The sequence below is a fragment of the Arvicanthis niloticus genome, chromosome 17, assembly GCF_011762505.2.
Source record: "Arvicanthis niloticus isolate mArvNil1 chromosome 17, mArvNil1.pat.X, whole genome shotgun sequence".
Taxonomy (NCBI): Eukaryota; Metazoa; Chordata; class Mammalia; order Rodentia; family Muridae; genus Arvicanthis; species Arvicanthis niloticus.
Window position 1 is genome coordinate 53,777,361 of NC_047674.1, and position 27,270 is coordinate 53,804,630.

At 52.7% G+C, this 27,270-nt stretch overlaps 1 protein-coding gene across 5 annotated transcripts; it reads right to left on the reverse strand.

Moving 5' to 3' along the window:
- Positions 1 to 1,614: 1,614 nt before the first annotated feature.
- Positions 1,615 to 27,247, reverse strand: Tmem63b (transmembrane protein 63B). Of its 5 annotated transcripts, none has more exons than XM_034521248.2 (24): positions 27,112 to 27,247; positions 20,667 to 20,849; positions 20,369 to 20,448; positions 20,096 to 20,134; positions 19,063 to 19,153; positions 16,847 to 16,884; positions 15,789 to 15,931; positions 15,648 to 15,699; positions 15,406 to 15,514; positions 14,852 to 14,922; positions 11,423 to 11,503; positions 9,237 to 9,360; positions 7,930 to 8,063; positions 7,683 to 7,820; positions 7,396 to 7,549; positions 6,774 to 6,880; positions 6,503 to 6,589; positions 6,278 to 6,343; positions 4,952 to 5,114; positions 4,307 to 4,412; positions 3,188 to 3,355; positions 2,898 to 3,013; positions 2,661 to 2,741; positions 1,615 to 2,413 (listed from the first exon to the last, which is right to left on the reverse strand). In XM_034521248.2, exons 2-24 carry the CDS (start codon positions 20,823 to 20,825, stop codon positions 2,222 to 2,224), a joined length of 2,499 nt encoding a protein of 832 aa, XP_034377139.1. In that variant the 5' UTR covers positions 20,826 to 20,849; positions 27,112 to 27,247; the 3' UTR covers positions 1,615 to 2,221. The 5 variants fall into 5 exon arrangements, with proteins under 5 accessions (XP_034377139.1, XP_076771387.1, XP_034377140.1 ...); XM_076915272.1 differs by having other exon boundaries at positions 20,667 to 20,953; positions 27,112 to 27,245; XM_034521249.2 differs by having other exon boundaries at positions 20,667 to 20,845; positions 27,112 to 27,227.
- Positions 27,248 to 27,270: the final 23 nt, after the last annotated feature.

Consider the following 27,270-nt stretch of genomic DNA (forward strand, 5'->3'; position numbering starts at 1 on the left):
CCATCTGGGCACCTTGCCCCCAATCCTGGGCCTGGCAGTGCCCTAGCACCAATACTTGGAGGGGTGCCACCTGGGAGGTTAGCTTCAACGGCTTCAGATCTGATTTTATGTGGAGAGTGGACCAAGGCTACTCTTTCCATCATGGTAACTGGCCTGGCCACAGTCAATTGCTCTGAGCACTGGCTCAGAGTGTCTGTGTACCTGTGGTACTGATGGCATCACCACTGCTATGGAGGGACCTCAGTTCTGTCCCTCACTTCTGACATTTTCACTGGGGTCTTTGTGCCCTGCACTGGCTGCCCTTTTGCTGTCTCTGCTGGCTTTTTGGTGCCTATATTTTTTTTTTTTTTTTTTTTTTTTTAAATAATTATTTATTTCATGTATAAGAGTCTACTGTAGCTGTCTTCACACGCACCAGAAAAGGGCACCAGATCCCACTACAGATGGTTGTGAGCCACCATGTGGTTGCTGGGACTTGAACTCAGAGCCTATTGAGTCAGTGCTCTTAACCTCTGAGCCATCTTTCCAGCCCCACCTGTAATTTTCTTTTCTCCTGGACTCTTCTCTCTGGGAAGCCTACAACTTATTTTCTCATTTTCTGTTTGTTGAAAGATTAAAGATTCCCCAGGCAGCGGTGGCACATGCCTTTAATCCCAGCGCTTGGGAGGCAGAGGCTGATGAATCTCTCTTTGAGGATAGCCTGGTATAGAGAGTGAGTTCCAGGATAGCCAGGACTACACATAAAAACCCTGTCTCAAACAAACAGGATGGAAAACTGGTCAGTAGAGACTAGGAAATGGTATGCGGGGCTGGCTTTCATCTTCATTTGATTGAGGAAACAAGTCCAGAGGCTTTCTGGCTCCTGCTGCACACAATGCATTGTGGGTGTAGACATGGTGTGCCCTTGCTGAGTGGTCTATAGAAAAGTGAGGTGAGTTGGGGAGTCTTGAGAAGAGCTGGGATGGTTGGAGAATGGGGAGCCCTGGGAATGTATGGGGCTGAGGAAGGCCATCCTGAGGTGCTAGGCAGGGCCCTCTTCCTAAGCCCACATGGAACAATGATTTTACAGCTTTTCTCTCCTGACCTTTGTCTCTTAGGAATTCTTGGGGTGTTCAGAGCACAGGGCTGGTGTGAGGTGACCAAGCATTGAGGCTCTTCCTGAAGACCCTTCTTTAATACAGCTGAAGCTCACTCCGGGACTGCAAACGGTCCTCCTGGGAGGACAGAGGATGAGGTTCCAGGTGGACCTCCAATCAGAGTCCTCCTGGGAGGACAGAGGATGAGGTTCCAGGTGGACCTCCAATCAGAGTCCTCCGGGGAGGACCGAGGATGAAGTTCCAGGCGGATCTCCAATCAGAGTCCTCTGGGGAGGACCGAGGATGAGGTTCCAGGCGGACCTCCAATCAGAGTCCTCTGGGGAGGCCCGAGGATGAAGTTCCAGGCGGATCTCCAATCAGAGTCCTCCGGGGAGGACCGAGGATGAGGTTCCAGGCGGACCTCCAATCAGAGTCCTCCAGGGAGGACCGAGGATGAAGTTCCAGGCGGATCTCCAATCAGAGTCCTCTGGGGAGGACCGAGGATGAGGTTCCAGGCGGACCTCCAATCAGACACAACTCACAGCTTTTGTTTTTATTTTAAAGGAAAACAAAAACAAAAAACCAACAAACCCAGTGCAAAACCCCATTTTCCAGTGTCAGCCATGCCCCCCTCCCCCCGGGGTCAACCCCTGGCTCAGGCCTGACTCTTTCTCCCACTGTGCACCCCTTCCTTCTCCTGTATCCCAGAGGGCTGCAGGTTCCACATCCCTGGAGGCCCTGATCCAGGGGCAGTGAAGGGGAGGAAAGAGACTGACTGGGTGGCAGCTCCTGATCTTCTTTCCCCAGGCCTCCAGCCATGGCTCCAGGTACCCACCTTGGCTCTCATTAACCCTTTCCTGGCCACACTACTGGGTGGTGAGGCTGATCTGGGGGAATTCCCTGCACACCCCTCTTTGCCCCGGGGCCTGCTCGGGGCTGTCCTCACTGAGGTTGGGGGGCTCCCTCTCTCCCTCCACAGTTGGGGAGAGTGGCAAAATCCCCAGGTTTAAATACCTTAATGAAAGCAGGGAATGGGGTAGGAGGAGGGGGGCTTTAGTTCTAATAAATTATTAGCGTTTTGTTTTTTAGTGTCCATGGGGGTGGGGGGAGGGGCAGGGTGTGGCCTCCAGGGCCCCTCCCTCCCCTTACTGGTGAATCTCATTCTCTATGAGGCTGTCCTCGCATGACTGGAAGTCTGTGTCCGTGAGGCCATCAGGCGGCATCAGCAACTCCTCGTCTTGGGAGGAGGATGATGGGGGCTCATCACCTGAGCTCCCAGGAGCCCCATCCCCGTCCCCGTCTCCCTCTGAGTCCTGCAGCACCTGAGCGATGTATTTCTGAAGGGAAAGAAATAGGGGCAAGGTGGTGACTAGCTGTCCATTATGGGTGGGTAGGTGGGGGCGGGCAACGTAGTGGGCAGTGCCCCAGGGGACAGAGTGGGTAGGAGGAAACCAAGTCTTTTCCATTCTGGTATCCACTGCCCTGAGACCTGGTATAGGCTGACTTTTGTGGAGGACTACTGGGATTTACCCTCTGCAGGTCAAAGCCCCACCCCAACCCCAGGCTGTGGAGTAAGGCACTCACCGCAGATTTGGGGACAGCGCCAGCAGTCTGGGGCCGTCCATTACTTCTGGAGCTCACGGCATCTGTCTCTGTGTGTTCAATCTTAAGGGGTCCAGGGAGAGGGGAGGAAACATTCCTGTCTTTAGCCCCGATCATGCCCCAACACCTTCGTCCCCGCCCCCCTTGGCCCTGCATGCCACGCCCACAGAAAACGTCTGCCGTCACCCACACTCCACCACCTCGTCTCCCGCCCCATACCTTGTAGTTGTGGGCACTGAGGTATTTGAAGTGTCCGAAGCAGACGTGGCAGAGACAGATGACGATGGTGATTACCAGAACAACGAAGGTGAACATAGACGTGGGGGCTAGGAACCCTGCGGTGGGAAGGACAACGGGGTAACCACCTTCCAAGGGGCTCTTCCAAGGGGCTCGCTACCTCCGACTCCTTCATCCCATCCACGCAACCTCACAGAGACCCTTCTTGGCATTCTCTACAGGTGGCCCCTTCTGTCCCTGCCACCTGACCCAAGCGGGATGGTGACCCTCACCCGTGCGCATGGTGGAGAAGAAGAGCAGCCAGAAGAGGCAGAGGATGGGCGCGGCCACCACCTGGTTCACAGCCCCCGAGTGGATCTTCTTGTCCAGTTTGGCCGGCAAGTAGGCGTAGTAGAGATTGTACCTGTCTACCAGGTGCTTCAGCAGCATGTACATGAGCCCTGAGGAAAGCCAATGGCCCTGACCTCGGGACCAGCGCCACAGGCCTTGTGTGTCGACCACAGGCTGTCCTGGCCTTCTGAGATGGCTGAAGGGCCGGTCTCTGCTCCTGTCCTGTCCCTTCCCTCAGCTCCAGGACAGGGCAGTGCTCCTTGTCCTACCATAGCTGGAAGCTGCAGCTTCTCCCTCATCAGTCCCTTCATCCCGGCAGCCCCCCTTCCCCCATGACGACCACCAGAGAGCCATTCTTTTAGATGAGCGAGAAGCCTTTGAAACCCATCTTACGTTTTTCTACCCCGTCCCTAAATAGTTGGGTGTAAACTAAAGGGTAGATTTTACTTCCCAAAGCCGAGGGAGCTTTAAACAAGGATGAGGTTAGTTTGAGAGTCTGGAGCCTTCAAGAGCCACAGAGGGTGGGTACAGAGTCAGGATGCTATTGGGGAAGGCAGAGGCTACTGAGGGGTCGTGGTCAGTGAGACACTTAGCTAAACATCTAAGAGGAAGAGAGACCTGCCCAAGTTACATGGCTTGCCTGCATTGGGTCATAGCCCACTCTGGTAACCAAGGGATTTTCTTAAATTTTGAAATGTGTGTACAAGTGTAGACGTTGGTATAGGAATGTGTGTATATGTGTCTAACAACTCAGGGGGAGGGAGGTATGTTCATGTACGCCCGAAGAAACGCCTCAACGCCAGGAAATATTGCTGAGGTGGGGTGGGTGGCTTGACTCAGAGACCAGGCATGTCAGGTGGGCCGAATCTTGATAGAACTGCTTTCCCCATCTTCCCCAAGGCCTAGCCCTTGACTGAGCCAGGAACCAGGCGGGAGGCCCGAGGGGCCGGTCTCCCAGCCTGGGCCCTGTCCAATCAGGGTGGCCTGCCTTACTAGAGTGGAGCGGGTGAGGCCCTGGGTTCCCCCGAGCAGGGCCCAGGTCCCGGCGCGGCGGTGCCTACCGAAGGGCACGATGATGGGGCAGGTGATACTGTAGGTCATGACCACCGTGAAGACGCACATCATCCAAGCGTAGGCTGCGCCAAACTGGAACTCGTAGGCCTGATGCTGGGGGGGACATGGGCAGGAGGGTGGCTCAGGGTGGAGGGGATAGGCTGCAGGAATGCAGGGTAGGCAGGAGGTGGCCAGGAGCTCTAGGGCTGGGGATGAAGCCATCGGGAGTGAGGGACCTAATGTGGGGGTGGTGCACGGGACAGCGAAGCAGGTGGGAGGAGGGGGCTGTGGCTGATAGGGAAGCCAGGCAGGGCAGTGATGGGACATGGGCAGGTGGGGGCAAAAGTTTAGCGGACTCGGGGACAGGTTCTCCAGTGCCCCCTTGTGGAATGAGGGCAGAGGGACCCTAGATCAAGGAAGCTACACCTCTCCCAACTCCAAGCACATAACACTATGCTCTCAGAACTCAAGGATCTCTTAAACACCTATGTCCACCCATAGCTATATGTGTGGGGAAACTGAGGCTTCAGATGGGAACTAAAGTCCCTAACTCCCAGCATCCTTATGCCCGCCACCCGAGCCTGACTGCTGCTGTTTCTGATTAGGCCACCAGAGGGCGCTGTGCGCGTTGCCGCTGCCCTAGGCGGCCATACCCGCTTCACGTTGCGTCTTTCAGCGGCGGAGCGCGCCAGGCAGAGCCGGATCATGTACATGAGTAGGCCTGGGATGCGCAGCAGGTCCATGGCGTTACCGATAAAGGCTGAGGCAATGACGTAGTTCACGAAGAAAGCGCCGTTGTCGGGCAGGAACACACACCTGCGGGCAGCAGGTGCTCCAGCACTGCACCCTTGGGGTGACCTTGTGGCTGTCTGCCCACTGCTAGCATGACAGCACCCCATGCTCTCACCCTCTGTTGCCTCCTCTACATGTAGACCCCCGGCTTAGACCCCCAATACCTGTGCCCTAGTCCTTCCACAGTGTGAATCCCAGAATATCAAAATAACAAAGCCAGCCCAGATGCATACCCTGAATACCAGCCAGCCCAGAGACCTACCTAGATGGCATGCCCTGAAAACATTCAAGGAGAGAGTTCAAGGCCACAAAAGGCCACCAGCATGTGCAACAAATAACTGCTGAGACCACTACAGAAAATCTCAATGGTACCCTCAGAGACCTCCAGGGATGTAAGCCCCAGAAAACTGGGTAAGTTTTCTGACTGGTTCTCCCACAATAGAGCCTCAGACTCCCTCCCCTAGAGCTTCAGAAACCCTTAGTATCTTTCGTGTGTGTGTGTGTGTGTGTGTGTGTGTGTGTGTGTGTGTGTGTGTGTGTGTGTGTTCCTGCCCCGTGCGCGTGCGGGATGACAAAAACCAGAGAGTTCCTAAGTCCAAGACAGTCACAGACAACTCCAGCAAGGGCCTGGAGCCTGAGCCTGAGCCTGAGCCACAGCCACAGTATGAATCTAGTCCCTAACAGGGGTCCGCATCTGCTACATTAGCATCCTCGGTCTGAGCCTAGAGCCAGTTACTCAGTTGTCAGTCTAAGAGACCTCAGTAGATACAGGTAAGGGTTCTAGTGACCCTTAGGGATACTCTGGGAGTCCCAAGTCACCCCCAGATAATGACCAAGTTCCCACTACAAATACCTCCCCCATCTCCTTGGAGAAATTCAAGGCTCCTACAGCAGTCCTGGAATAAGGGCCCTAGTCCCTACAGAACCCCCAAATGTGGGCTCTGAAGACTTAGATCTACCTTGAGCTCAGCTGTTCAGGTACACTCCTGATCACGAAACCCAACACATGTCATCCAAGCACATACCCAATACCCCGAGGGCTGTCTTTTGGATAACCCAGGAGACTCGTGATGTTAATCCCACCCCTTACAGCTGGAAGCTTGGTGACATCCACCCCTTACAGCTGGAAGCTTGGTGACATCCACCCTTGTTATTTTTCTCTTTCCCCAAGTGTCCTCATCACTCACTCAAACCGAATAGCTGCTTCAGCCAGGAATTTCTTGTCAAAGAGCCAGCGGAAGAAGAGGTCTAGGCTGCAGGAAGAAGGATGGGAGCTGGCATGGGGCAGGGCACCTGTGCAGAGCCTGCCACGAGCCTCTGGGGAAGCCTGGGACAGATAGACTTCTGGTCCGGTAGCTCTCTTCCTATCGTGAGCACCCACCCGGGCTCCCCCTCGGTCCTTTGACGCTTACCTGCTCAGCCCCAGCGAGGGCAGAAGCAGCACCATGAAGATTAGGAAGGTGTAGCACTTGTGCATGGTGGTCCTGTTCTCCCCGGAGCTAGGAGGGCAGTGGCAGAGCATAGGCAGAGGTCACAGCAGGCCAGCCCACACTGGAACAGTGCCCTGGGAGGCTCCTCTGGGTGGTGGGGGCTTTTCTAGGGGAGAGGACAGGGCCCAGGGCGGGGAACCTTCAGAGCAAAGGGCTGCCCCGAGACACGGTGGGTGAAGTGTGGGCAGCTTACCGTGTCCAGTGTGCTTCGAAGAAGGCGGAGTAGTAGACAATGGTGGGGAGCAGGGCCGAGAAGCACCACAGTAGTAGTGTAGGGAAAAACTGAGTGATGATGGGGTTCTGTGGGGGACAGGGAGTGTCAAGCACAGATGGACAGGTGGGCGGGTCTAAAAGTTCACAACATTTGGAGGGCTGGGTGAGGGCAGAGGCTGGGGTTGTGGGAATGACTCCTGGGTGAATGATGTTGATGGTGAGCATCTGCTGCACACACCTACTATGTACCAAGCACTTGTGCATGTTCTACATATTAAACCTCATGACCACGAAACTGGCCCATTTTCCCAGTCCATCAACTGAGGAAGCAGAGACAGTTTGGCCCGCTTGAGAGCAGTGGGGATTTGGTTTGGACTGGGGTCTGCATCTTGTCTACTGTACTTCTGAGTGCTGAGTTTCAAAGAAGCATGCTCTGAACACAGCAGGAGGGGAGAGGAGGCCAGGCGGCCATGGGTGCAACCTACTGGAGGAGCTAGGCTGGAGCACCCAGCATCAGAGAGCTACGCTAGGGATGAGGGGGATGCTGCCTGGCACTGATCCTCGTGGCACGTCACGGAGGGCTGGGCAGGCATGGGCCTCACATTGAGGTACTCCACAGGCTTGGTGACGTTGAACTTGTCCATGGTGGTGATGATGATGGCCGGGGTGGTGAGGAAGAAGAGCAGAATGAAGAGGACCACATTGATGACCAGGCAGCGCAGCCACCAGATGAAGCCTCGGATGGAGAGGTGTTCCCTGGGGAAGCGGGGGAGGGGTCACTTTGAAGACTTTGGACGGACCGGTCTCTGGCAATAACTACCCTCTCCCCACCTTCCTGGAAACCGCCCCTCAGCCTGTAAGCGGCCCCATCCCACCCCTTGTGGCTCACCAGTAGATGTTCTGAGGGTCAGGGGCATAGGTCACGGTCCAGTTGGAGATATGCAGCGCCTCACTGCAGGAGGAGGCCCGCGGCTCCCCACGGCAGGCACAGCCCTGGCACTTGCACACGTTGAAGTCCTTTAGGATGCTAGGGAAACAGGTACTCATTACTTCAGTCCCAACTGGGGTCCCCAGCGGGGACTACAGCCCTGTGAGAGGGTGAGGACCAGGGGTGACAGGCAGGGTGGGGAGCTCACATGGCTGTGATGGTCTCATTGTGGAAGGTGACAAAGGCCATGCCCAGAGGCTTCTCGTTCACCTTCTCCTTCTCCCGCCTGTAGTCTTCCTTCAGCCTCTGCTCCAGCTTTGTGTAATACTCAATGGCCTCCACCTGCAGGTGGCAGGGCCAGGGGCTCTGCTCAGAGCTGGGAGGCACCACAGCCTCAGCCGGGATCAGCCCATGCTTCCTTAAGCTGTCTCGTATGTATGAGTCACTCTGTCCTTGTTCTAACCTCACAAGGTGGGCACAGTGGGGAAGCCAAGGAGCAGGGTAACCATGAACGTATTAAAAGCGGAGGGCGGTGGTGGCGCACGCCTTTAATCCCAGTACTTGGGAGGTAGAGGTAGGTGGATTTCTGAGTTCAAGGCCAGCCTGCTCTACAGAGTGAGTTCCAAGGCTATACAGAGAAACCCTGTCTCGATCCCCCCCCCCCCCCAAAAAAAGGGTCAGGGACTGGAGAGATGGCTCAGTGGTTAAGAACACCAGCTGCTCTTCCAAAGGTCCTGAGTTCAATTCCCAGCAACCACATGGTGGCTCACAACCATCTGTAATGGGATCCAATGCCCTCTTCTGGTGTGTCTGAAGACAGCAACACTGTACTCACACACATAAAGTGAATAAATATTAAAAAAGGCAGAGTATGACCCTGAACTTCTGATCCTCCTGCCTGCGCCTCCTGAGTGTCAGGATTACAGACATGTGCCATGGCTGACTTATACGGTACTGGGGATCAAACCCATGGCCTTGTATATGCTAAGTCAGCGCTGAAGCTGGACGATACCCCAGCCCCCTGGCCCCTGCCCCCTGCCATGCTTGCCTAATCTACGGATTTAAAAGTTATCACAAACAGGACAGACCAAAGAGCAAGAACAGGGGCTTCAAGGGCTGACAAGATGGCTCAGTGAATAAAAGGAGCTTGCAACCAAACTCTGATGACCGGAGCTGAGCTACAGAATCCACGTGGTTGAGAGAACTGACTATCACAAGCTGCTCTCTGACTCCCACACATGCTCCGTGGCACACCCTCCCCACATAAAGGTAACAGTTAAAGAAAGGATTTGGGGTTTCATGGACTCTGGAGGCAGTTGGAGGCTTGCTGGGATGGGACCCATGTCTTCTTTCTCTAGGTGTCTCTTTACCTGTGAGTCTTACTGTCTACCATATCTGTTTGTCCTAGGGTAGGGGCTGTGACTACCCTGGGGCATCCATGTCTACTGAGGCCTGCCCAGACCTCCCCAGCCTTGCCAGGGACTCCGGCCACCCAGCAGCCGGCCCACACGGTACCTGCTCGCAGCCTCGAACCACACAGCAGCAGAGGTGGCCGCACGGTTTGGGGTTGATCATGGCGGGAACATTTTCCTTGCTCTGCAGGTTTGTGAAGTAGAGTTTCCCCCGCTCAGCCTTCTTCCTGTGGGATAGGGGCCAGTCACCCACTGCTTAGTGTCTGGGACTGGCTGGGAGGTGGGGGAGAGAACTAAGCTTGGGGGCTAGGGGTGTCACAAAGAAACCCCAAACTTCTTAAACTATGGGGCCACAATGTGGGATCGCATGACTGAATGTGAGGGTATTGAAAGAATCAGGCCACGGTCAAATGTTTCTGAAAATGCAACCACCACAGAATAATGAAAAAGAAACACATTGGGAATCTGAGGTGCTTCTGGCGAAGCCTGCCTGTATTGCAGCAAGCAACTTCACGGCAGCTTGGTTTTGAACATGCAGCATGCCCGGTTTGCGTGGCCTATGCCACCAAGCCGGCAACGGTTGCCAGAAACAGTGTGGCTCGGGGTCAAGACCGTGTTGGTGAATTGTAGTGACTCTGCCATGCATACAAAGCTTTCTGCTCTTGTAGAAAATGATGGCTTAACTATGGAAAACAAAGAGTTAATATTTTCCTAATGTCATTTCTCTTTGGTATTGTGTACAACAAACACATCCATCTTAGGAGTATGCTCTCATCTTCTTCGTGCTGGGTGTGTTCCTGGGTGTACACGTGTTCATGTACGTGTGCAAATGTATATGCATATGTGTATGTATACACGGAAATAAGAAGTTGACGTGTGATGTGTCCCTTGATTGTTCTACAAGTTAGATGTGTGATGTGTCCCTTGATTGTTCTACAAGTTAGATTTTGTTTGGTTGGTTTTGTTTCGTTTTTTGAAACAGGGTCTTTCTGCACAGCCCTGGCTGTCTTGGAACTCACTATGTAAACCAGGCTGGCCTTAAGTCAGAGCCACCTGCCTCTGCCTCCGGAGCAGTGGGCCACCATGTCACTGCATCTTAGTTTTTGAGGCAAGGTCTCTCAATGAATCTGGAGCTCATAAATCTGGCCAGGCCAAATGAGTCTCAGGGATCGGCTGTCTCTGCCCCCAGCACACCAGGGTCCTCGCTGTACATGAAGATTACCTGTACATAAGAGTTGGAGACCCCGACACAGGTCTTTACTCTTATATGACAAATGCTGCAGGCACTGACCCATTTTTCCCAGCCAGGTCTTTTCATTAAACAATAAATATTAAGATTGTATGAGAACTAAGGAATGTTTTAAAAATGAGTGTGTGTGTACGTGCAGGCATACACATCTGAGGAGGCCCGAGGAGGCCTCAGGTACTACCCTCGTTTGGTCTGCCCATCTCCTTCGTTGCAGGATCTCTTGCCTGAGTTTCACCAGCACAGCGGTTACAAGTGTGTGCAATGACACACGACACTTTTACGTGGGTGGTGGGGAATGACTCTAGGTCCTTGCTTCTCAGGGCAAGTTCTTTGCCAACTCAGCCAGTCCGCCAGCCCTAGGAATTTTTAAAAATTTCTTTCTTCTGAGGGATGGGGGTGAGACAGGGTTTCTCTGTGTAGCCTTGGCTGCCCTGGAACTCAATCTGTAGATCAGGCTGGCCTCAGACTCAGAGATCCGCCTGCCTCTGCCTCCTGAGTGTTGGAACTAAAGGTGTGAACCACCACCTGTGTCTAAAAGAAATCTTACGATTTATTCTCTTTAATGTTCGGCTTGTATTCCTATTTATGTGCCTACAGGCCTGAGGTCATGTAAAACTTTCTCAGGTGGAAAGGGCTTGGGAGTGGACAAGACTTAGGAAAGCTTGCTTTAGCTCAGTCCCCAAGAGCAGGGGCTGTCCTGTTAGTGGGCTTGTTTAGCCTGTACGGCTCGGCCACGGTTCCATCCAAGGGTCTCCTTGCCCATTTCTGGAGAGCCAGTTCTTATAGTCTGCCATAAATTTCCCGTACTGTAGCTAAAGAGGGTTAAGTCCTTAACTAGGTGGAGACCGTAGACCCTTCGCTCCTGCAACATACACCAAGCTCCAGGCCTTGGAAGCAACAGAGACTCCCAAGGTCTAGTCATATTCAAAATGCTCCAAAACCACCTGACAGGGAGGCCCTGTTCCCACAAGGAGGCCAAGAGTCCCTCCATGACGAGCAGAGGACCCTGGGTGACACCCTCCCCGTCCCCAACCCGGTACCTCTCGGCATCAAGGAACATAAGACGAGCCACGTTGTAACAGGGCCGGGCTTCCAGAACTGTGCAGTTGGGGTAGGCCTCCCTGAAACACAGGCAGCAGTCATGCCCTGCAGGGCCCCATCCACGCGCCTGCCCTCACTTACATCCAGAACACCAGCACTTCAACATCCCAGCTTCTCGCTCTCAGCCTACAGTGTTCCTCAAGAATGGAGCTTGGAAGTCCTTACACTATGAGTGGGAACTGGGTGCAGGTGTGCATGGGGCCTGTGTGAAGGCAGCAGGTGCTGAGAGCCCAGGCTGTGTGAGGATACTGCTGTGCGGGGCTGGGGAGGCCAAGGCTGTGGTCTGATTCTTGTCCAGGGCTGTAAACTTGAGGTTCACAGAAACTGTTTCTAGTTACAGGCTGTTTGCTTTGCCCTGTTCCCACAAGTCCTGGTCTGGATCCAACACTCGGCCTTAACTTTGGATTTACTCCGACCAATCTTGGCTCAAGACCAACAAGAAACTGATCCTGAAGCAGATCTCTAACCCTGGTCATGACCCAGACCCAGACCCAGACCCAGGGCTGACCTTCACCCCTGGCCCCCAAAAGGTAGACTGATAGGGCTGGCTGCCCTGCCTCGCTGGCACTGGCTCCGGGGAGCGTTCACAAAATGCTTGCTGACCCACCTAGCAGTGTCCTTCCCAGCTGACTGCAGCCTGATCCAGTCCTGAATCTCGACTGAATATCCAATTTTGATGTCATATTAAAATTTAATGAGAGGTCACTAAGTATTTGAGACACGTATGACAGAGTTCCTTAACAGCGAGACGAACGACACAAACTCATGAGAATTTAGAAAGTCGAAGCTGACCCAGGGTCCTTGAAAATGAACTTGCCAGGTGGCCACAGCTGTATCCTTCACGGCTCTTTTGAGCATCCTCTTTGGGAGGTTAATTCTCATCCTCATGAGACTAAAGGCAAATCCTTTAAAGCTAACTCTTCTTCTTCTGGGGCGTCCTCTACTCCACAAGGTCCCCAACCCTGGACCATGAGCCTCTGAGCGTGATGTCTGCTCCAGAGCTCAGTGTGGACAAGGACCGGCTGCTAATCCTCAGAGTCCTCTGTAACAGCCTGCCTGCAGTGAGCACTCAGCAAAGTCGGCTCCGTGGACAGCGGGATGAAAGGCTGACTTCATTCCGCTCACGCCACTCAAAGCCCCAAAGTCTAAACAAAGACCAGATCCTCTTGACACCCGCTTTTAGAGTGAGTGCCACAGAGCTTTAACCACAGGCTGTTTTCTTAAACAAAGTTAGAACTAACCCTGAAGCACCAGCCAGAACACTTCACTACAGTCTTACTGTTTGTCTCCCACAGCACATCACAGAGCTGACCCGGAGGGTACACTCCTCTGCTCTGCTCAGGTCTTTGTTCCAGTGTGAGGGTCCCTGTCACACAGCCCCCTTCCTCACTCAGGATAGCACCTTAGCACCCCCACAAGGTGAGATCCTCTGACTCCTAGGAAGATGTCTGGTTTTGTTTACTGCTGTTATACCGAGCCCTTGCCCAGGGCAGGTCACTAGAGGTCTGCATCAGGACATGTCAATGGAAGCTGATAACTGTCCAACTGGACAAAATGTCACTGGATCCTGAGCACACACTAGTCCCCCTCTCGGCCTGCTGTGCCCTTACACTGATGTAAGCTTGAACTCCAAATCATTCTCTCACCCTGTTTTGTAAGCTGTATGAGGGCAGGGCTTGCTTCTAAAACACCTATGCCTACATGCAGAAGATGTTCAATGTGTACGTCAAATGTATAAGTACCCGCCCATCAGTGTTATCAGGGTTTAGCTCCAGATCCCTGTAACACAGCTCTGGAATGTGACCTGACCAGATACTGCCCTGATCCTGCTGAGACATTACTGCTGATGGGATGACAAACTGACCTGCTCCAGGACAATGACTGAGCTTTGATTTGCACCAATAGCAGCAGACCTGGACCTCAAGAATGAACCTGGGGCTGGAGGGATGGCTAGGGTTTAAGACTTCCCATGTCCTTCCAGAGGACCAGAGCTGATCCCCAACATCCACACAGCCACTCACAACCAGGTGATCTGTCTCCCTCTTCTGGCTTCCACAGGTACCACATCTACATGGTACACAGGCATACATAGTCGAATACCCATACACATAAAATTAAAATAAAAATAAATAAAACTTAAAAAGAGAAAAGAAAGAATAAACCCTGAATCCATCTGAACCTTGAGCTGGGATCCAGACCATAGTGTCCCTTGTCATGGCCACTGGCTGGCTCCTATTCTGGGTCATGGATTAACTTGTCCCTTGTCATAGCCACTGGCTGGTTCCTAAACTGGGTCATAGATTAACTTGTCCCTTGTCATGGCCACTGGCTGGTTCCTAATCTGGGTCATGGATTGACTGGTCCCTTGTCATGGCCACTGACTGGCTCCTAATGTGGGTCACAGATTAACTTGAACCAATCTCAGTTGAGACTGTTGACTGGCTCCTACAGGTTGACCTCTAAGTGTGATCCTTGAGCCTGGGTGACTTTTCATTCACTGTCTGCTATGGTAACTGAGAGACTTTGGCAATAAATGAATCAAAGTATGCAGGACCTCTAATTCTGTGTGGAGACCGTCTGTCTCTCTACGTCTCTACAGCTGGCCCTTAACTTTTTTGTGTGTGTTTTGAGACAGGGTCTCTTTCTGTCACTCTGGCTATCTTGGACCTCTCTTATAGAACAGGCTGGCCTTGAACTCACAGAGATCCACTTGTCTTTGACTCCCAAGTGTTAGGATTAAAGGTGTGAGCCACCACACCTGGCATCTCTTGACTCTCTAGCCCATGGGCTCAGCACCAAGGTGCCTCTAGTACCCAGATACCTGAACTGCAGAGCCAGAGAAGCTGAAAGAACAAGACCAACCTCCTCAGACTCCTTCAGATGCCACCACAGTCCACAGGCTTTCCCACAACATCTGTATATGCACCAAGTAAGTGCTGCTGGTAATTTTTGAGGAAGCTGCCACCTCAGGACCCTGGGCCAACCACCCATGACCCAGTCCAAGCCAGAGGATAAAACAGATGTCACAGGCTGTACTCTTCAGGAGTCCCTCTTCTTTCTCTCATTTGCTAATTATTATATTATTTTTTGAAAGTGCTCGGGATCAAACCCAAGGCCCTGTACATGCTAAACATGGGCTGGATCCCGAGTGACCCCCTCAGCTCTCTGCAGTTCTCCAAGGGGCTGGCTGTCACTCAGTGAAAGTGGGAGACCAGCCCGGCTCGGCATGTGAGAGGTCTTCCTTAATCTGCTCCCCTCAGCCTGGGCCTCCGACTGCTGAGTATGGGTCCAGGGGTGCAAAGATGTCCTTGGGGCTAAGGGACAGGCAGGCGTCTGCCGGCCTGAGGTGGGATGGGCTGTTTACTCACTCAAAATGTTTCTTGATTTTTTCTGACTCTGCATATTTGGAGATTCCATTGATGAAAAGAGTCCGCTTGACCTGAGGGAGAGGGAAGCAGGCTTGTCTTCCTGTGTGTGGGCTCTAGAAGAGCCAGAGGATGCAGGCAGGGGCTGGGGGATGGAGCAAGCCTTAGGAACCGGTTAGGCCTCAGTGGAGTGTTTGTAATAGAAGCCAAATGGAAGAACCAGGAGGTGGCTGTTCTTTGAGGAGGTCTCAGGGGTCACTAGGTGGGTGGACACCTAGAACCTTGAGGACCTAGCACAGTGACTAGCATTTGGTCCAGGCTAGGTAAATGGCTGTGGAAGCTGAAGGAATATTTCTACCATCCTCGTCAAGTAAGACGACAATACAACCATCTGACACTATTACCAGCCAGTCATTTCCCCAGGGCCATGCTCAGGATGGGAAGGGACAGGCATTGCCTTCCCAGGATCTCTGGAGAAGCATCCTTATCCGGTGAGTAGGAGGGAACCCAGGCAGCCCAACTCTATGGTGGCCACCCTGAGGGCTGCACTTCCTCACCAGATCATCTTCCTTGTAGCGCATCTTAGAGGTGTGTCTTCGCATGCTGTAGACCGTGAGCAGCAGGTACAGGAAGGCAAAGGATGTGTGCAGCCAGAGGAGGTTATTCCTGTGAGGAGCACAGGACACATGGGTCACTGCGTCAGCAGGGTCGACCTCTGCTGTGTCCGTCTGTCTCTGCAGTCTCCTGTCTCTTGTTTCTCCCTTAGACCCCAGCCCACGGCAGAGCTGCCCAGACTCACCCTGATTTCAAGTTGGCAATGGTGGTTCTCCCAAAGCTGTAGGCATTGTTCTCTGGAAGGCGGGAAGGAGAAGGGGATGGCGGTGGGGTAAGAATGGACGCCCTCTGCCCCTCCTACTCCAGCCGCCTGGCCCTCACTGACCTAGCAGGTCCCCTGAGAAGTTGACAGGCAACACGATGCCTACGGAGAGGACGCCCACGACAACCAGCAACCCAATGATGTGTCTTTGGAAGGACAGGTAGTGCACAGCGTCGCCCCCACACTTGTCTCGGATCTCATCGTCCCTGTAGGCCACGGGAGGCAGACAGAAGACGCTGGTTAAAAACAGCAGAGGGCAGACTGGAACCGGCCTGTCCCACCCCCAGCCACCCTAGCCACCCCTGCTGATGGGGCAGCAATGGGGTTGAGACAGACCTTCCCATCCCGATTTCCTGGGAGGAAGGAAGGAGAAAAGGGAAAAGAAGGGGAAGGAGAGGAGGAGGGGCAGGAAAAGGAAAAGGAAGAAGAGGAAGAAATGAAAGAGGAAGAGGAGGAATTCACAGTGTCTGAAAGTTTTAGCAAAAAGAAGAGCAAGAGAAAAGAAAACAAGATCAGGAATGGAGATGAAAAGACAGGAAGATGGAAGACAGAAATGGGAGGGGACAAGAAGGAGGGATGTTCTGGGGGGACGTTGGGACGTGGGCAACAGCAGCTCCTTCGAGGGCCTTAAGGCCACCAGGGCTGAGTGTCCATGGTCAAGGGCCCAGAGCATGGTTAGGGCCCAGTGCTGACCTGTCCCAGCTTTCTGCCTTTCTCAGCGCTCACTGCCTGCCTGTGGACTCTGGCTGGATCTCCTGAGTTCTGCCCGCTGGCTGCTGACTCTTGCCTGCGGCTGCCTGGCTGCTTCCAGCCTGCCTGGTGCCCCCACCTACTGGCTGCACAGAGGCTGAGGTGGGGGCTCTGGCCCCTGGTCTCAATCAAGCTGTGGCCAGGGCTGGTAGACCAGGCATGGCTGATCTTGTGCAGGGTGTCACAGAGGAGATGGTGGGTCAGAATAAGCATTCTGGAGTAATGCCTGGCCTCTTGGAGTAGGCCACAGGGTACTGTGATGGCTAGGAGCCCTATGGCCCTCAAAGCTGCTGGCCTTGGTTTTGGAGGGAGGTGACAGGTGCTGAGGTTTCTGTCTCTTTCTCTTTAGAGTGCGCAGACCATTCACTTACTTTATCCTGAAGATGGCTGTCAGCCAGGAACAGAAGCCCTGGGGAAACAGAGGGAACAGAACTGGAGATCCCAGCCTAACAACCTGACTCCGCTTCCTTTAGCCCCACCCATCAGATTCTCAGAATTATCTCCAGCTTGTGATCACGAGGACACAGCCCCTATACCCACCTGGCACCTGAAGAAAAAACCTCATGACCACCACAGATGTGTCTGGGAGAGCATCTGCCTAGTATGAGTGAGACCCTGGTTTCTATCTCTAGTACTGAAAGAAATCAAAGTGTATGAGTGGGGAAGAGGGAGATGGCTCAGTCAGTAAAGTGCTCGCCTTGTAAGCAAAAAAAAGCAGGGCGTGGTGGTACACACTCCCAGACCAGGGGAGGCAGAGACAGATGGATCTCTGGGGTTCATTGGACAGACAGGTTAGCCTACTAGGAAGACATAGGTCCCAGTTAAAGACCCCGTTCCAGAAAAATCAAGTGGGCCTGTCAAGATGGCTCATAAAGGTCCCTGCTGCTAAGTCTGATAACTGGAGCTTGATCTCTGGACTCTAACATGGTGGACGGAGAGAACTGACTTATCCAAGCTGTCTTCTGTCCTCCAGCTTAGTGTGTATGTACATCATGGCGGGTAAATAAACACAAAATAAACAAACAAACCAAAAAAACAAAAAACAAAAACAAAAAAAACAAGGTTGTTACTGCCTGGGAACAACAGTCAAACGTGACTACTGTCCTTTCCATGTACCTGTATATGCATGTACACACACACACACACACACACACACACACACACACACAAATCTGGAGATGCAGCTAACTTCAAAAGTCTGAGGTTCTATGGGCCAGATGGAAATGGGGTTCGAGAAAGGTTCTGGGTTCTCCTAATCTCTAGCTAATAATAAGAGTTTGCAGGCTTGCAGGATGGCTGAAAGTCGTCCTCTGACCTCCACACATACAATGTACACATATCCACATTCATATGTACATGTATGATAAACATATCCACAAACTTACATAAATAAATTAATTAAATTAAAAAAAAATAGGGCTGATAAGATGGATCACTCAGCAAAGGCGAAGGTACTTGTTGCTAAGGTTGACGGCCAGATCCCATAAATTGTCCTCTGATCTCACACATGTGCTGCTGTGTTATCTTCCCACTTCTTGTATATGGGTGAGTGGGAGTGCACAAGTGCATGAGTGCACACACACACACAATGTAAAAATATATAAGAATAAACAATCATACAAAAACAGAGGTTTGCCATGCTGCCTAAGCTTCTGCCTCTGTCTCCCAGTCCACCTTGGAGGGACCAAAAACAAGGCTCCCTGGCTGCAGGTCTCTCCCTGTCCTCCTCGCAATCCTGTCTGCAGGTAGAATGTGGATGCTTAGAAAGAGGGCCCACCCTACCTTCTACCAAGAGAAGGTCCATGTCTAGTACAGGATGGGAGAACGTGCCTCCTGACCAAGATGCAGGACCAGTTACCTGAGCTCCATTCAAGTCTGGGGACCATCTGGACACCTGTCTGGCAGGGATGATCCCTGTAGCTTGCCACGTACCCTGTGAGTCTCAGGAAGCTGATGCCTAGCTCTGCTAAGGCTGCTGCAGGAGCCTCAGCCCAAATGAGACTGACCAGGGCCATCCTAGAGTGTGAGGATTGGCATTCTGCCTGGGACCAGGCAGGCAGGAAACTGCTGTGCGCCTGATCTGATGGAGTGAGGTCTGGGGACTGTTGGCCTGTCATGTCTGAAGGGGCTGCTCAGTCAGCATTAATCTCTGGCAAGACAGCGGGTCCCTATGTGCACGGACACTAGCCAGCAAGCTCTGTGCAGCACAACAGTGTCTAAGTCTTATTGCATAGACCCCCAAGGCTTATTACAGTTTCTAAAACCACATTTAAAAAAAGGGGGGGGGGTGATTTAATCAATGTTGTCTCAGTTTTATTGCACAGACCTTCAAGGCTCATGGTTTCTAAAGCCACGTTCAAAGAAAAAAGGAGTTTTAGTCAATAATGGAGGTGAGCATCAGACTCTACTGTGGCAGACACAGTTTGGAACTGACAAATGTTAGAGGCTCCAGGCCTGTGCCGCAGGAGCCCTGGGCCTGCTGATGGCCTCTGAACCTTAGCAAGTCACTCCCTGTGCAGAGAGGTCCACACTAATGCCCCTGACCTTACGGCAGTGTACCCAAGGAAATCGGGAGGAGGACACTCACATTGTCCCTTTGGTCAAAGTCGACAGAGCTGGAGACGGAGGTGAGACGTTCATATCGGTCATGACTGTCCCCATGCATAGCTGATGCCACACTGGGGGTGGGGAGACAGAGCAGAGGAAGGTGAGAGGGGGAGTGTGGGCCTCAGAGGACCAGCTATGAGCACCCAGAGGGACTAAAGAAGGCACAGAAAGCGCAGAGGCTGAAGCAAGAGTGATCTTCCCCTACCCATGCCTCCCTCGAACATGTCTACTTGAGGGATCACTGTTGGTGGGCCTTATTGGAGAGGGTGTCTTCATCACTGCCCAGAATAGAAGAGGAAGCAAGAATGTTAGAGGTCCCTGCAGTTCCAAAGGTGGCCAGCAGGGGGAGTGGGGAGTAGGCAACAGAAACAGTATTACCCCCAAAGCAAAAGGGAAGTGAAGGAAAGCAAGGATCAGAAGATGAGGGTGGCTAAACTGGAAGATGTCTCTTGGGCAGGACCCTCCCCTTCGTTTTCCCTGAGCCACTAGCTGCCACAGCTCCAATTCCAGTCCTACGGACAGAGACCACAAGGAGTCAAAAAGGCCACAAATGGGGGGGGGGGGGGGGGGGGAGCCTCCTTGGGCAAGGACCAGCCCAGGCCTCCAGATGGAGCAAGGAACCCTGAAATATGAAAAACTAGCTGTTAGGGGATGGGAAGCTGTTGGTGACACCCGATCTTGTCTCTGCATCATTGTGCTGGATTGTCTAGGGAGTTCCCAGAGGACGGTCCCTCGCCCCTGCCAGTGAAGGCTGCGAATGCAGGGGTATACACAGAGGGGATTTCTTAGGCAGGGAGACTAAGAGGAGGAACTGAACCAGGATGGGCAGAGACAAGCTGAGGAGCACCCCGCACTGCAAAGCACACCGCCTGCGTTAATCTGAAACATGAGTCTGCAGAGGAGAAAACTGCAAAAGAGAAAACCAGCAGCTGGCGTGAGGAGAAGAGAAGCATGAAAAAGAAGAAAAAGGAGAGCAGGTTTAGTGTGGATGAGGGGGCTGGTGCCCCACATACTATTCCTGTTCCACTCGCTCCCTCTCCTGCCGGCGACGCCTGGGGACAGAGAACAGAAAGGGTTAGGTGCAGCAGATGAGAGTCCCTGGGGACTGGTGTGGGACAGAGGCCCAACTAAAGGTCCTCACACCATCCCATGTTGGCCTAGGGTCTACTAGTCCCTCTCCATCCCCCAACAGAGGAGACAGGAGAAGGCTGGTGTTCCCCGAAGGCATCGTGGAACATGATGCTTGTGTGCAGCATGGAAGGAGACAGGCCCCGGCTCTTTCTTACCTGTCTGCATCTGTCACCAAGGCCAGCCGCCCGTAGTCCCAGGCCACCTTCCGGAGGATAGAGAATAAGAACAGCAGGGCCTGAGGGCAAAGGGGAAAGCAAGTGGAACAGCTGTCTGCAGCCAGGGGTTAGAACTTATTTAAAAGGAAGGACCCTGGCTTAGATGAACGGTCAGTAGTTAAAAAGTGGCAATCCCTCTTTTTTGGTTAGGTCTGGGAAGGTGGACAGGGGTACGAGGTGGAGGATATTCACAAGGGATGTCCTGGGCCCAGGTGGGGGACAGTACGGGGTCACTCACAAGGAAGCACATGAAGTCCAGAGCCAGCACGGTGGGGACGCCCCCAAAGGGCAGGCCCTGTAGGACAGTGCTGCGGATACGGGCACTGTAGCAGTAGTCCTTCGGGTTGCTGCTGTTGAGGGCTGCGGTGCCCAGTGTGGCCAGCAAGAACGGCAGCATGGCTGCTACTGCCGCATGGTCTTCCTGGGCAGAGGGCGAGTCAGTCAGCAGGGTTCATCCCCTCCCCAGCCTGGCCTAGCAAGATAGGTACCGGGACGGCTGAGCAGCTGCCTCAGTGGGTGGAAACTCTGCTCGTGAGAAATAAGAACCCAGAGAAGAGACGAGTGTATCACACGGATTTGCTTCATGGCCCTCTCGCTGTGACTCTACAGTAGGTTAGGGCAGCACACCCTGATCCTAACGAGAACAGCTTCACCCCCAACTTACAGAGAATCTCTCCTAAGCAGGAGAAGTGAGGTGGGGTGGACACTAGACGGACGATTCAGGGGTTAAGAGCTTTGCTGCTCTTCTAAAGGGCTTGGGTTGGGTTTCTAGCACCCATATGGAGACTCACAGCCATCATAATTTCAGTTCTAGGGTATACGATGCCTTCTTCTGACCTCTGCAGGCACCAGGCATGCATATGGTGCACACACGTATATATGTATGTATGTATGCAGACAAAAACTCATACATATAAAGCAATGGAAATATATTTTAAAATGATGGGTAGAGACCTGTCCCTATGCCAGAGAATAAGAGTCCAGAGCCAACATTCTGATCTTCTCAGAAGAGGCCCTAAATTCAATCTCTGAAACCATAATAAATGAATGAAGAATAAAGGGGGGGGGGGACTTCTCTGCCTTTTGGCTAAGTTCGAGTGAAAAAAATATGAAAAGAAAACCAGAATGATCAAATGCGCTCAGAGTTTTTAATTCTGTTAACCTCCTCCACACAACCACCTTCTAAACAGATGTTTGGTATCAGAGCTGCTCCTGTATCCTCGGAGCAAGCAACGGGCTGGAAGGCAGGTAAAAGAGCCAAACGTCAGTGTCTGTGTCACCACTCGAGCCCCAGCCACACCTGCTTTTCTCCACCACATTTGCAACCCAGCTTTCCTCCCTTCTCTCCAACTAGCTGTACAGGGGAAAACAGAGGGGTGTAAGGACTACAACTCCCAGAATGCTGTGCTTCTGTCTACAGAGCAGAGCAGGCTGGGAATGCTGTGCCCTTCAGCCAGCTTTTCCATTGGCAAAAGAGTGGGAAGAGTGGGCGAGGCCTCTAAAGGCCCCCAGCAACCACTGTACTACTGTCTTGCCCGGTGCCTGCCTGGTGCCCTGCCACAGCCTTTGTGCTCTGAGTGGATGAAGGGCAGGAGAGGAGGGAAGGGGAAGCCAGTTGCAGCCCTGGGCTCTGGAAATGCTTGGGGATAAAGCTGAGCAGGGCCCTGAGGAGGTTCCCAGGCTGGAGAAGTGTGACTGTAGCAGAGACGGCTACCACACAGCCTAGCTCCCCCTGGCCCTACTCAGGGGCCCCTGGGGGCCCCTTCTGCTGACAACATGGACGGTCTGCCTAGGGGAGGGTCCCTAGGGAAGAAAGGCAACCAGACAAAGAGAGAGAACAACAAATCTAGAAGAGGTGACTAGCAAGTTGGAAGCAACTGTCTGTCCCTCAGCCCCCTAGGGTGTCCTAGCAGCCCTGGGGTCCCCTCGTCCCATTCAAACATCCAATCACACAGGGCAGGAGCTAGGAGATCTCTAGAATGATATGGGCATTGTTTGTGTGTTTTTCTTGGTCCAAAGGAGTCTTTGCAAAAGCTGGTTCAGGACAGAACAGAAAATAACTCCCTGCATGTGTTATACAGGCTCCCTTTTCTGGTCCAAAGCTGCCTTTAAAAACACATGAGTTTAATCATTGTAGCAAATACTAGTTATCTAGTGTCCATTGTTTTAAGAATAACAATATGTGGGGCTCCAGTGGTAGGTCAGCAGATGACAGTGCTGGCTTCTCTTGAAGACAACAAGGATTCAATTCCCAGGGCAGGCTGCTAACAACTGTTAACTCCAGCTCTGACACCCTCTCTGGCCTCTGCTGGTACTGCACCCACATGGTACACAGACACATACAAGCAAAACACTCCTCCTACACATAAAATAAATACCAAATCTTTTAAAACAAAAGAATAACATACATGACTGCATTTAACCCTCAAACATCTTGTGAGTTGTCTCACTGTCATTGAAGATTTGAGTACAAGGCTCACAAGGTCTCACTACCAGTGAAATGATGGAAGCTGGAATTCAAACCTAAGTCAGCTTCTACTTAAGCTGGGACCCTTCTCAGAACAGGGGCGCTTTGCTGATAGGCCTAGAACAGATGAAGAAACAGCTGGGCCTCACTCTTCCAATTTGTAACAAAGAATCATCAGCACGGCTCTCACAGAGAGGTAATAATGTATCCACACTGTCGGAAACCCCACTGTCTCTGTCTCTCACCAAGTTCTCTCTACTCAGCCTAGGCTGATCTCCAACTTAAGATCCTTTCTATATATGGAAGTTTCATAAATAAAATATTTCAAAAATAATCATAATGTTTATTATTTGTCCTTGGGCCAGTGAATACAAGAGCAGTCCAGACATGTTCAGATATGTAAATGTGGTCATATGTGTGTCTGTCTGCATAGGCTGCTATATAACTACATGATAGTGTGCAGAAATAAAGGGACTTGTGGCCTATGAATGGAGGAGTGTCTGTGTGTGTGTGTGTCCGTCTATCTGTGTCTCAGTGTATAAATTAAGATACACAGATGCTGAAGCGCCAGGACAGGTCAACAGTGGGTATAGGTATTTTGGGGAGGGAGGCTCTGATTAGCCCTCCCCGCCCCCCCCCCCCCCCCCCCCCCCCCCACTTTTTCTTCTCCTTTGATACAAGGTCTCATGTATTGCAGACTCGCTATACTCTTGCTATGGGGCTGTGGATGACCTTAAATTCCTATTGCTACTTCCCAAGTGCTGGGACTCCAAACTAGGGCTTCCTGCATGCTAAGCGTGTTTCCAAGCCTGCTACATCCCCAGTCCTAACTTCTCTGAACTCCAGGAACTTCAGTGCCTGCTCCCACCCCTTGTCTAAGCTCTTTTAACGTCATCCTCCCGTTCCTGTCTTCTCTACTCTGAAGGAAGATGGGACACTCTGGGAGCTTCTACAAGATGTGGTTCTGTTACAGTAGATGAGAGTTCCCCAGGATTGAACTACACAGATCCTACCCTACACCCAAGGCAAGCAAGGCACACCCAGATCACCCATCCACAGGAAGGAAATAGGGACCAGAGAAGGGAGTGGAGCCAGGGAAGGTCACGGGGTAGGTAAGAGGTGGAGTTGGGCTGGTGGCTTTGCTAGGTGACAGAGTGACTTCAAGCTCTTTAGGGGTGGGGTTGCTGGGCTGTGTCATTCAGGGCAACTGCCTTCAAATCCAGCCTAGCACTGGGGAGCCGAGCGGAGGGCAGAATGCTTGGGAATAGTGGAAGCAGGCAAAGATTCTCCTTATCCAGACATACTCAGCCAGCTGTGAGAGCATTTCTCTAGTTGGATACTGAAGTTGGTATTGTATAGAGATGGGGGTTTTAGCTTAACCAAATTAAGGCTGTTATTTCACTAATAAAAACTGGGTTATGGGTTAGAAGTTATTTTTTGCTTGCTTGTTTGTTTTCCTTGTAGAGTTTAGGGCTTCTTTGGGTTCTTACAAAACCAGTGAGTAAGAAATTAACTCTTACTCTGAGGCCATCTGGGCCTCAGTCTTCCAATCTGTAACAAATACCAATGACTTTGCTAGGCTTTGGAGGAACTCAGAGAAAGGCAAAGGTGTATCCATTGTATCTATAGGCGGCCCCCTGCTGAATCTCTTCAGAATCTAGCTATATAGCCTAGGCTTGGCTCCAAGTCAAGATACCAGTATGCTCCACCACACCTGGCCTGCCTTACTTTTATTCTGTCCCCAGCATTACTTCACTAAACACTTTGTAAATGTTGCTATTTGTCACCCTTCAAAACCCCAACAGGCCACTGATGCACAGAGACGGCAAATAACTTGGGGCAGGTCACACAGCACTCTGTGATAGATCCAGAGGTGGGCCCAGGCATTTTGCTGCTTCTGTCAATAGGAGAGTCCACTAGCAGGGCCCTGAGGGCTGTCAGCACCAGCTCTGAAGAATGCCATGCTCTAAATCTACAGGTCTGCCTTTTTTTCTTGCATAGCTGACCCTTGACGCAGGTGTGGGGTTTGTGGGCTCAAGTCCTGAGGCAGGGGTAGAGGACCAAGGGCCCTAAGATGAAACACATTTGGCTTTTATTCTGGAAAGGGTACTCAACCAGCTCAGGTCCTTTACCTATAAAATGGAGACAGCAACTCAGCCCTGTGGCTGCTTGAAAGATGAAATAAAATTTAAAACAAACCAAAACAACACGAACCACCAAAACTCTAGTTCACAGCTCTTAAAACAAGCAAGCAAGCAAGCAAGCAAGCAAACAAACAAAAACCACCACAAAAAAAGGACCAGCTGTTGAAGGCAAGCATTCTGGTATACACCTGGAAGATTAGAAGTTCAAGGCTAGCCTGGGCTAAATGACATCTCATGGCAAACAAAATAAAACACAAAATCAGCTGTTATTAATAAGATATAGACTCCAAGAGGTTGCTTTAGTGGAGGAAGGCTGGTTAAGACCAAAATAAAACATAGAATTTCATGATAGGAATATAATAGAAAACTCCTCAGTGAGGGGGAGGGTGCTTCCTCTATACTAGGGACTCTGTCACCAAGTCCCAGAATGTGCCCCCATCCACTTGTAGTAGGTAGGGTGGGACTCCAGAGGAGACAGATAGGTCAGGAAGTTCAGAGACGTGAACCCATTATAATCGATCAACTGTCAGGCAGAGTGCCAGGCTATTTACCTGCATTAAACTATTGGATCCCAAAGATGCACCTCAGAAGGAAGTGGTAGTAACTACTCACGCTTTTAGACAGAAACAGAGGTTCAGATGGGTTAAGTAACTTGCCAAGGTCGCACAGCTCCAGAACAACAGAGCTGGGATTTGAACCCGGTTTTCTGTTACTCTGCTGTACTTGGAAGGAATTTGTACCGATGCCAAAAAGGGGTTCTTAGCTACTTATCACCCATCTTCTGCCTCAAAACATCCCCACCCACCTACTCGCTCACTCACTGGCCAAGACTTCAACAGCAGGCCCCAGCATGTGCTGCCTGGGACATGCCAGGACGTAGACCCTCTGGTACCCCGGAGGACAAAGGTGCTGCCAGTATACCCACCTCCTGAGCGTGGCAGCCCCTCCCCTTCCCCTGCTCTCATATATCTGGAAGGCAGAGGGCTGTGGGTCCCTCTTCACGAGGTGTTGGGTACAATCTCATTCACCCCGGACTGTTGCTGACCGGGAGGAGGTTCAGGGTCAGGAAGTGGTACTAGGTAGGGAGCAGAGCCCCAAGCTCCTCTGAGCAACCGGCCGCCAGACTTCCAATCAGGGGACCAAGGCGGGTGGCAGCACAAAGCTCCAAGGGCAGCCGGCCCCTCTGACCTCTCTTCCCCACTTCCCGGGCATCCTTGTTTTTTCTGGGCAACACAACGACAAGCTTTGGGACAGTCCGCACCAGGCGGTCAAGACGGCCGGGAGGGACAAAGCGCGCCCCCTCCCCCTCAATAGGGCCTTTGCCTACTCCGGATTCGCGTCTGAATCTTCTCCCCACCGCACCCTCCAACGCAGGCCCGGGCGGCTCATGAATGAACTGCTCTGTGTGGGGCGCAGGAGAGGACATGCTCCCCGGGCCGGCCGCCCTCTCCAGCCGGCAGATCAGTCCTCACCAGGGCTGGGGCAGCCACCCGTCTGGTGCTAGCAACCTCGAGCCCTGCCCTTTGCCCAAGCCTGGACCCCTTGTTTGAGGCCAGCTTCGTCCCCAGCAACAAGAGAAAGAATAAAAAAGAGACCGAGGGCATCGGACTTGGCGACCCTAGAATGCAAAACTCGGGGGCGGAGGCGGGTGGTTCCCTTCAGCGGCGCCGGCGGCTGGGGAGCAGCTGGGACCCGGCGAGGGCCGCGCAGGGGCCGCGCACCTGGACGGAGCAGGTGGAACTAGAGTGGCACTCGAGGGCCGGGACAGAGGGGTCCCACCCCTTGGGATATTCCAGCGGGGCGGGGGCAGAGGACGGCGCACATCTGGAGCCCCGACAGGGGTGGGAGGACTCACATCTGGCCAGGGACGGCGCGGGTTTGGGGACAAAGCGTGCCTCCGTTGGGTCCCGTGGGGCCCGGGCACCTCTGGGTCCCGCAGGAGGTGGAAGGGAGGGAACGCGCAGCTGAGTCCCGGTGCTTTTTTTTTTTTTTTTTTTTTCCCTCTTCCTTGGGGTGGTGGTGAGATCCTATGAGCCAAGTAAGGGGTGCTGGGGAGGGGTCCGCGTACTCACCCCTAGGCGCAGACTCGGCTCCGACTCGGGAGCCCCGGCTCCGGGCGGGGCGGGGCTGGGGAGGGGGAGGGGGAGTCGCCGGGCGGCTAGAGCTCTGGGCTCCTGCGGCGGCCGCGGCAGCGCGTGGGGGAGGGGGAGCAGAAGGAGGGAGGGGGGACG

Coding starts and splice junctions, on each gene's coding strand:
- Tmem63b (XM_034521248.2), bottom strand. CDS start 20,825: ATGCTGCCGTTCTTGCTGGCCACACTGGGCACCGCAGCCCTCAACAGC. Junction 15,700..15,788: donor CTTCTCAGGGGACCTGCTAG/GTCAGTGAGGGC, acceptor CCCGCCTTCCAG/AGAACAATGCCTACAGCTTT. Junction 4,413..4,951: donor AAAGACGCAACGTGAAGCGG/GTATGGCCGCCT, acceptor TGTCCCCCCCAG/CATCAGGCCTACGAGTTCCA.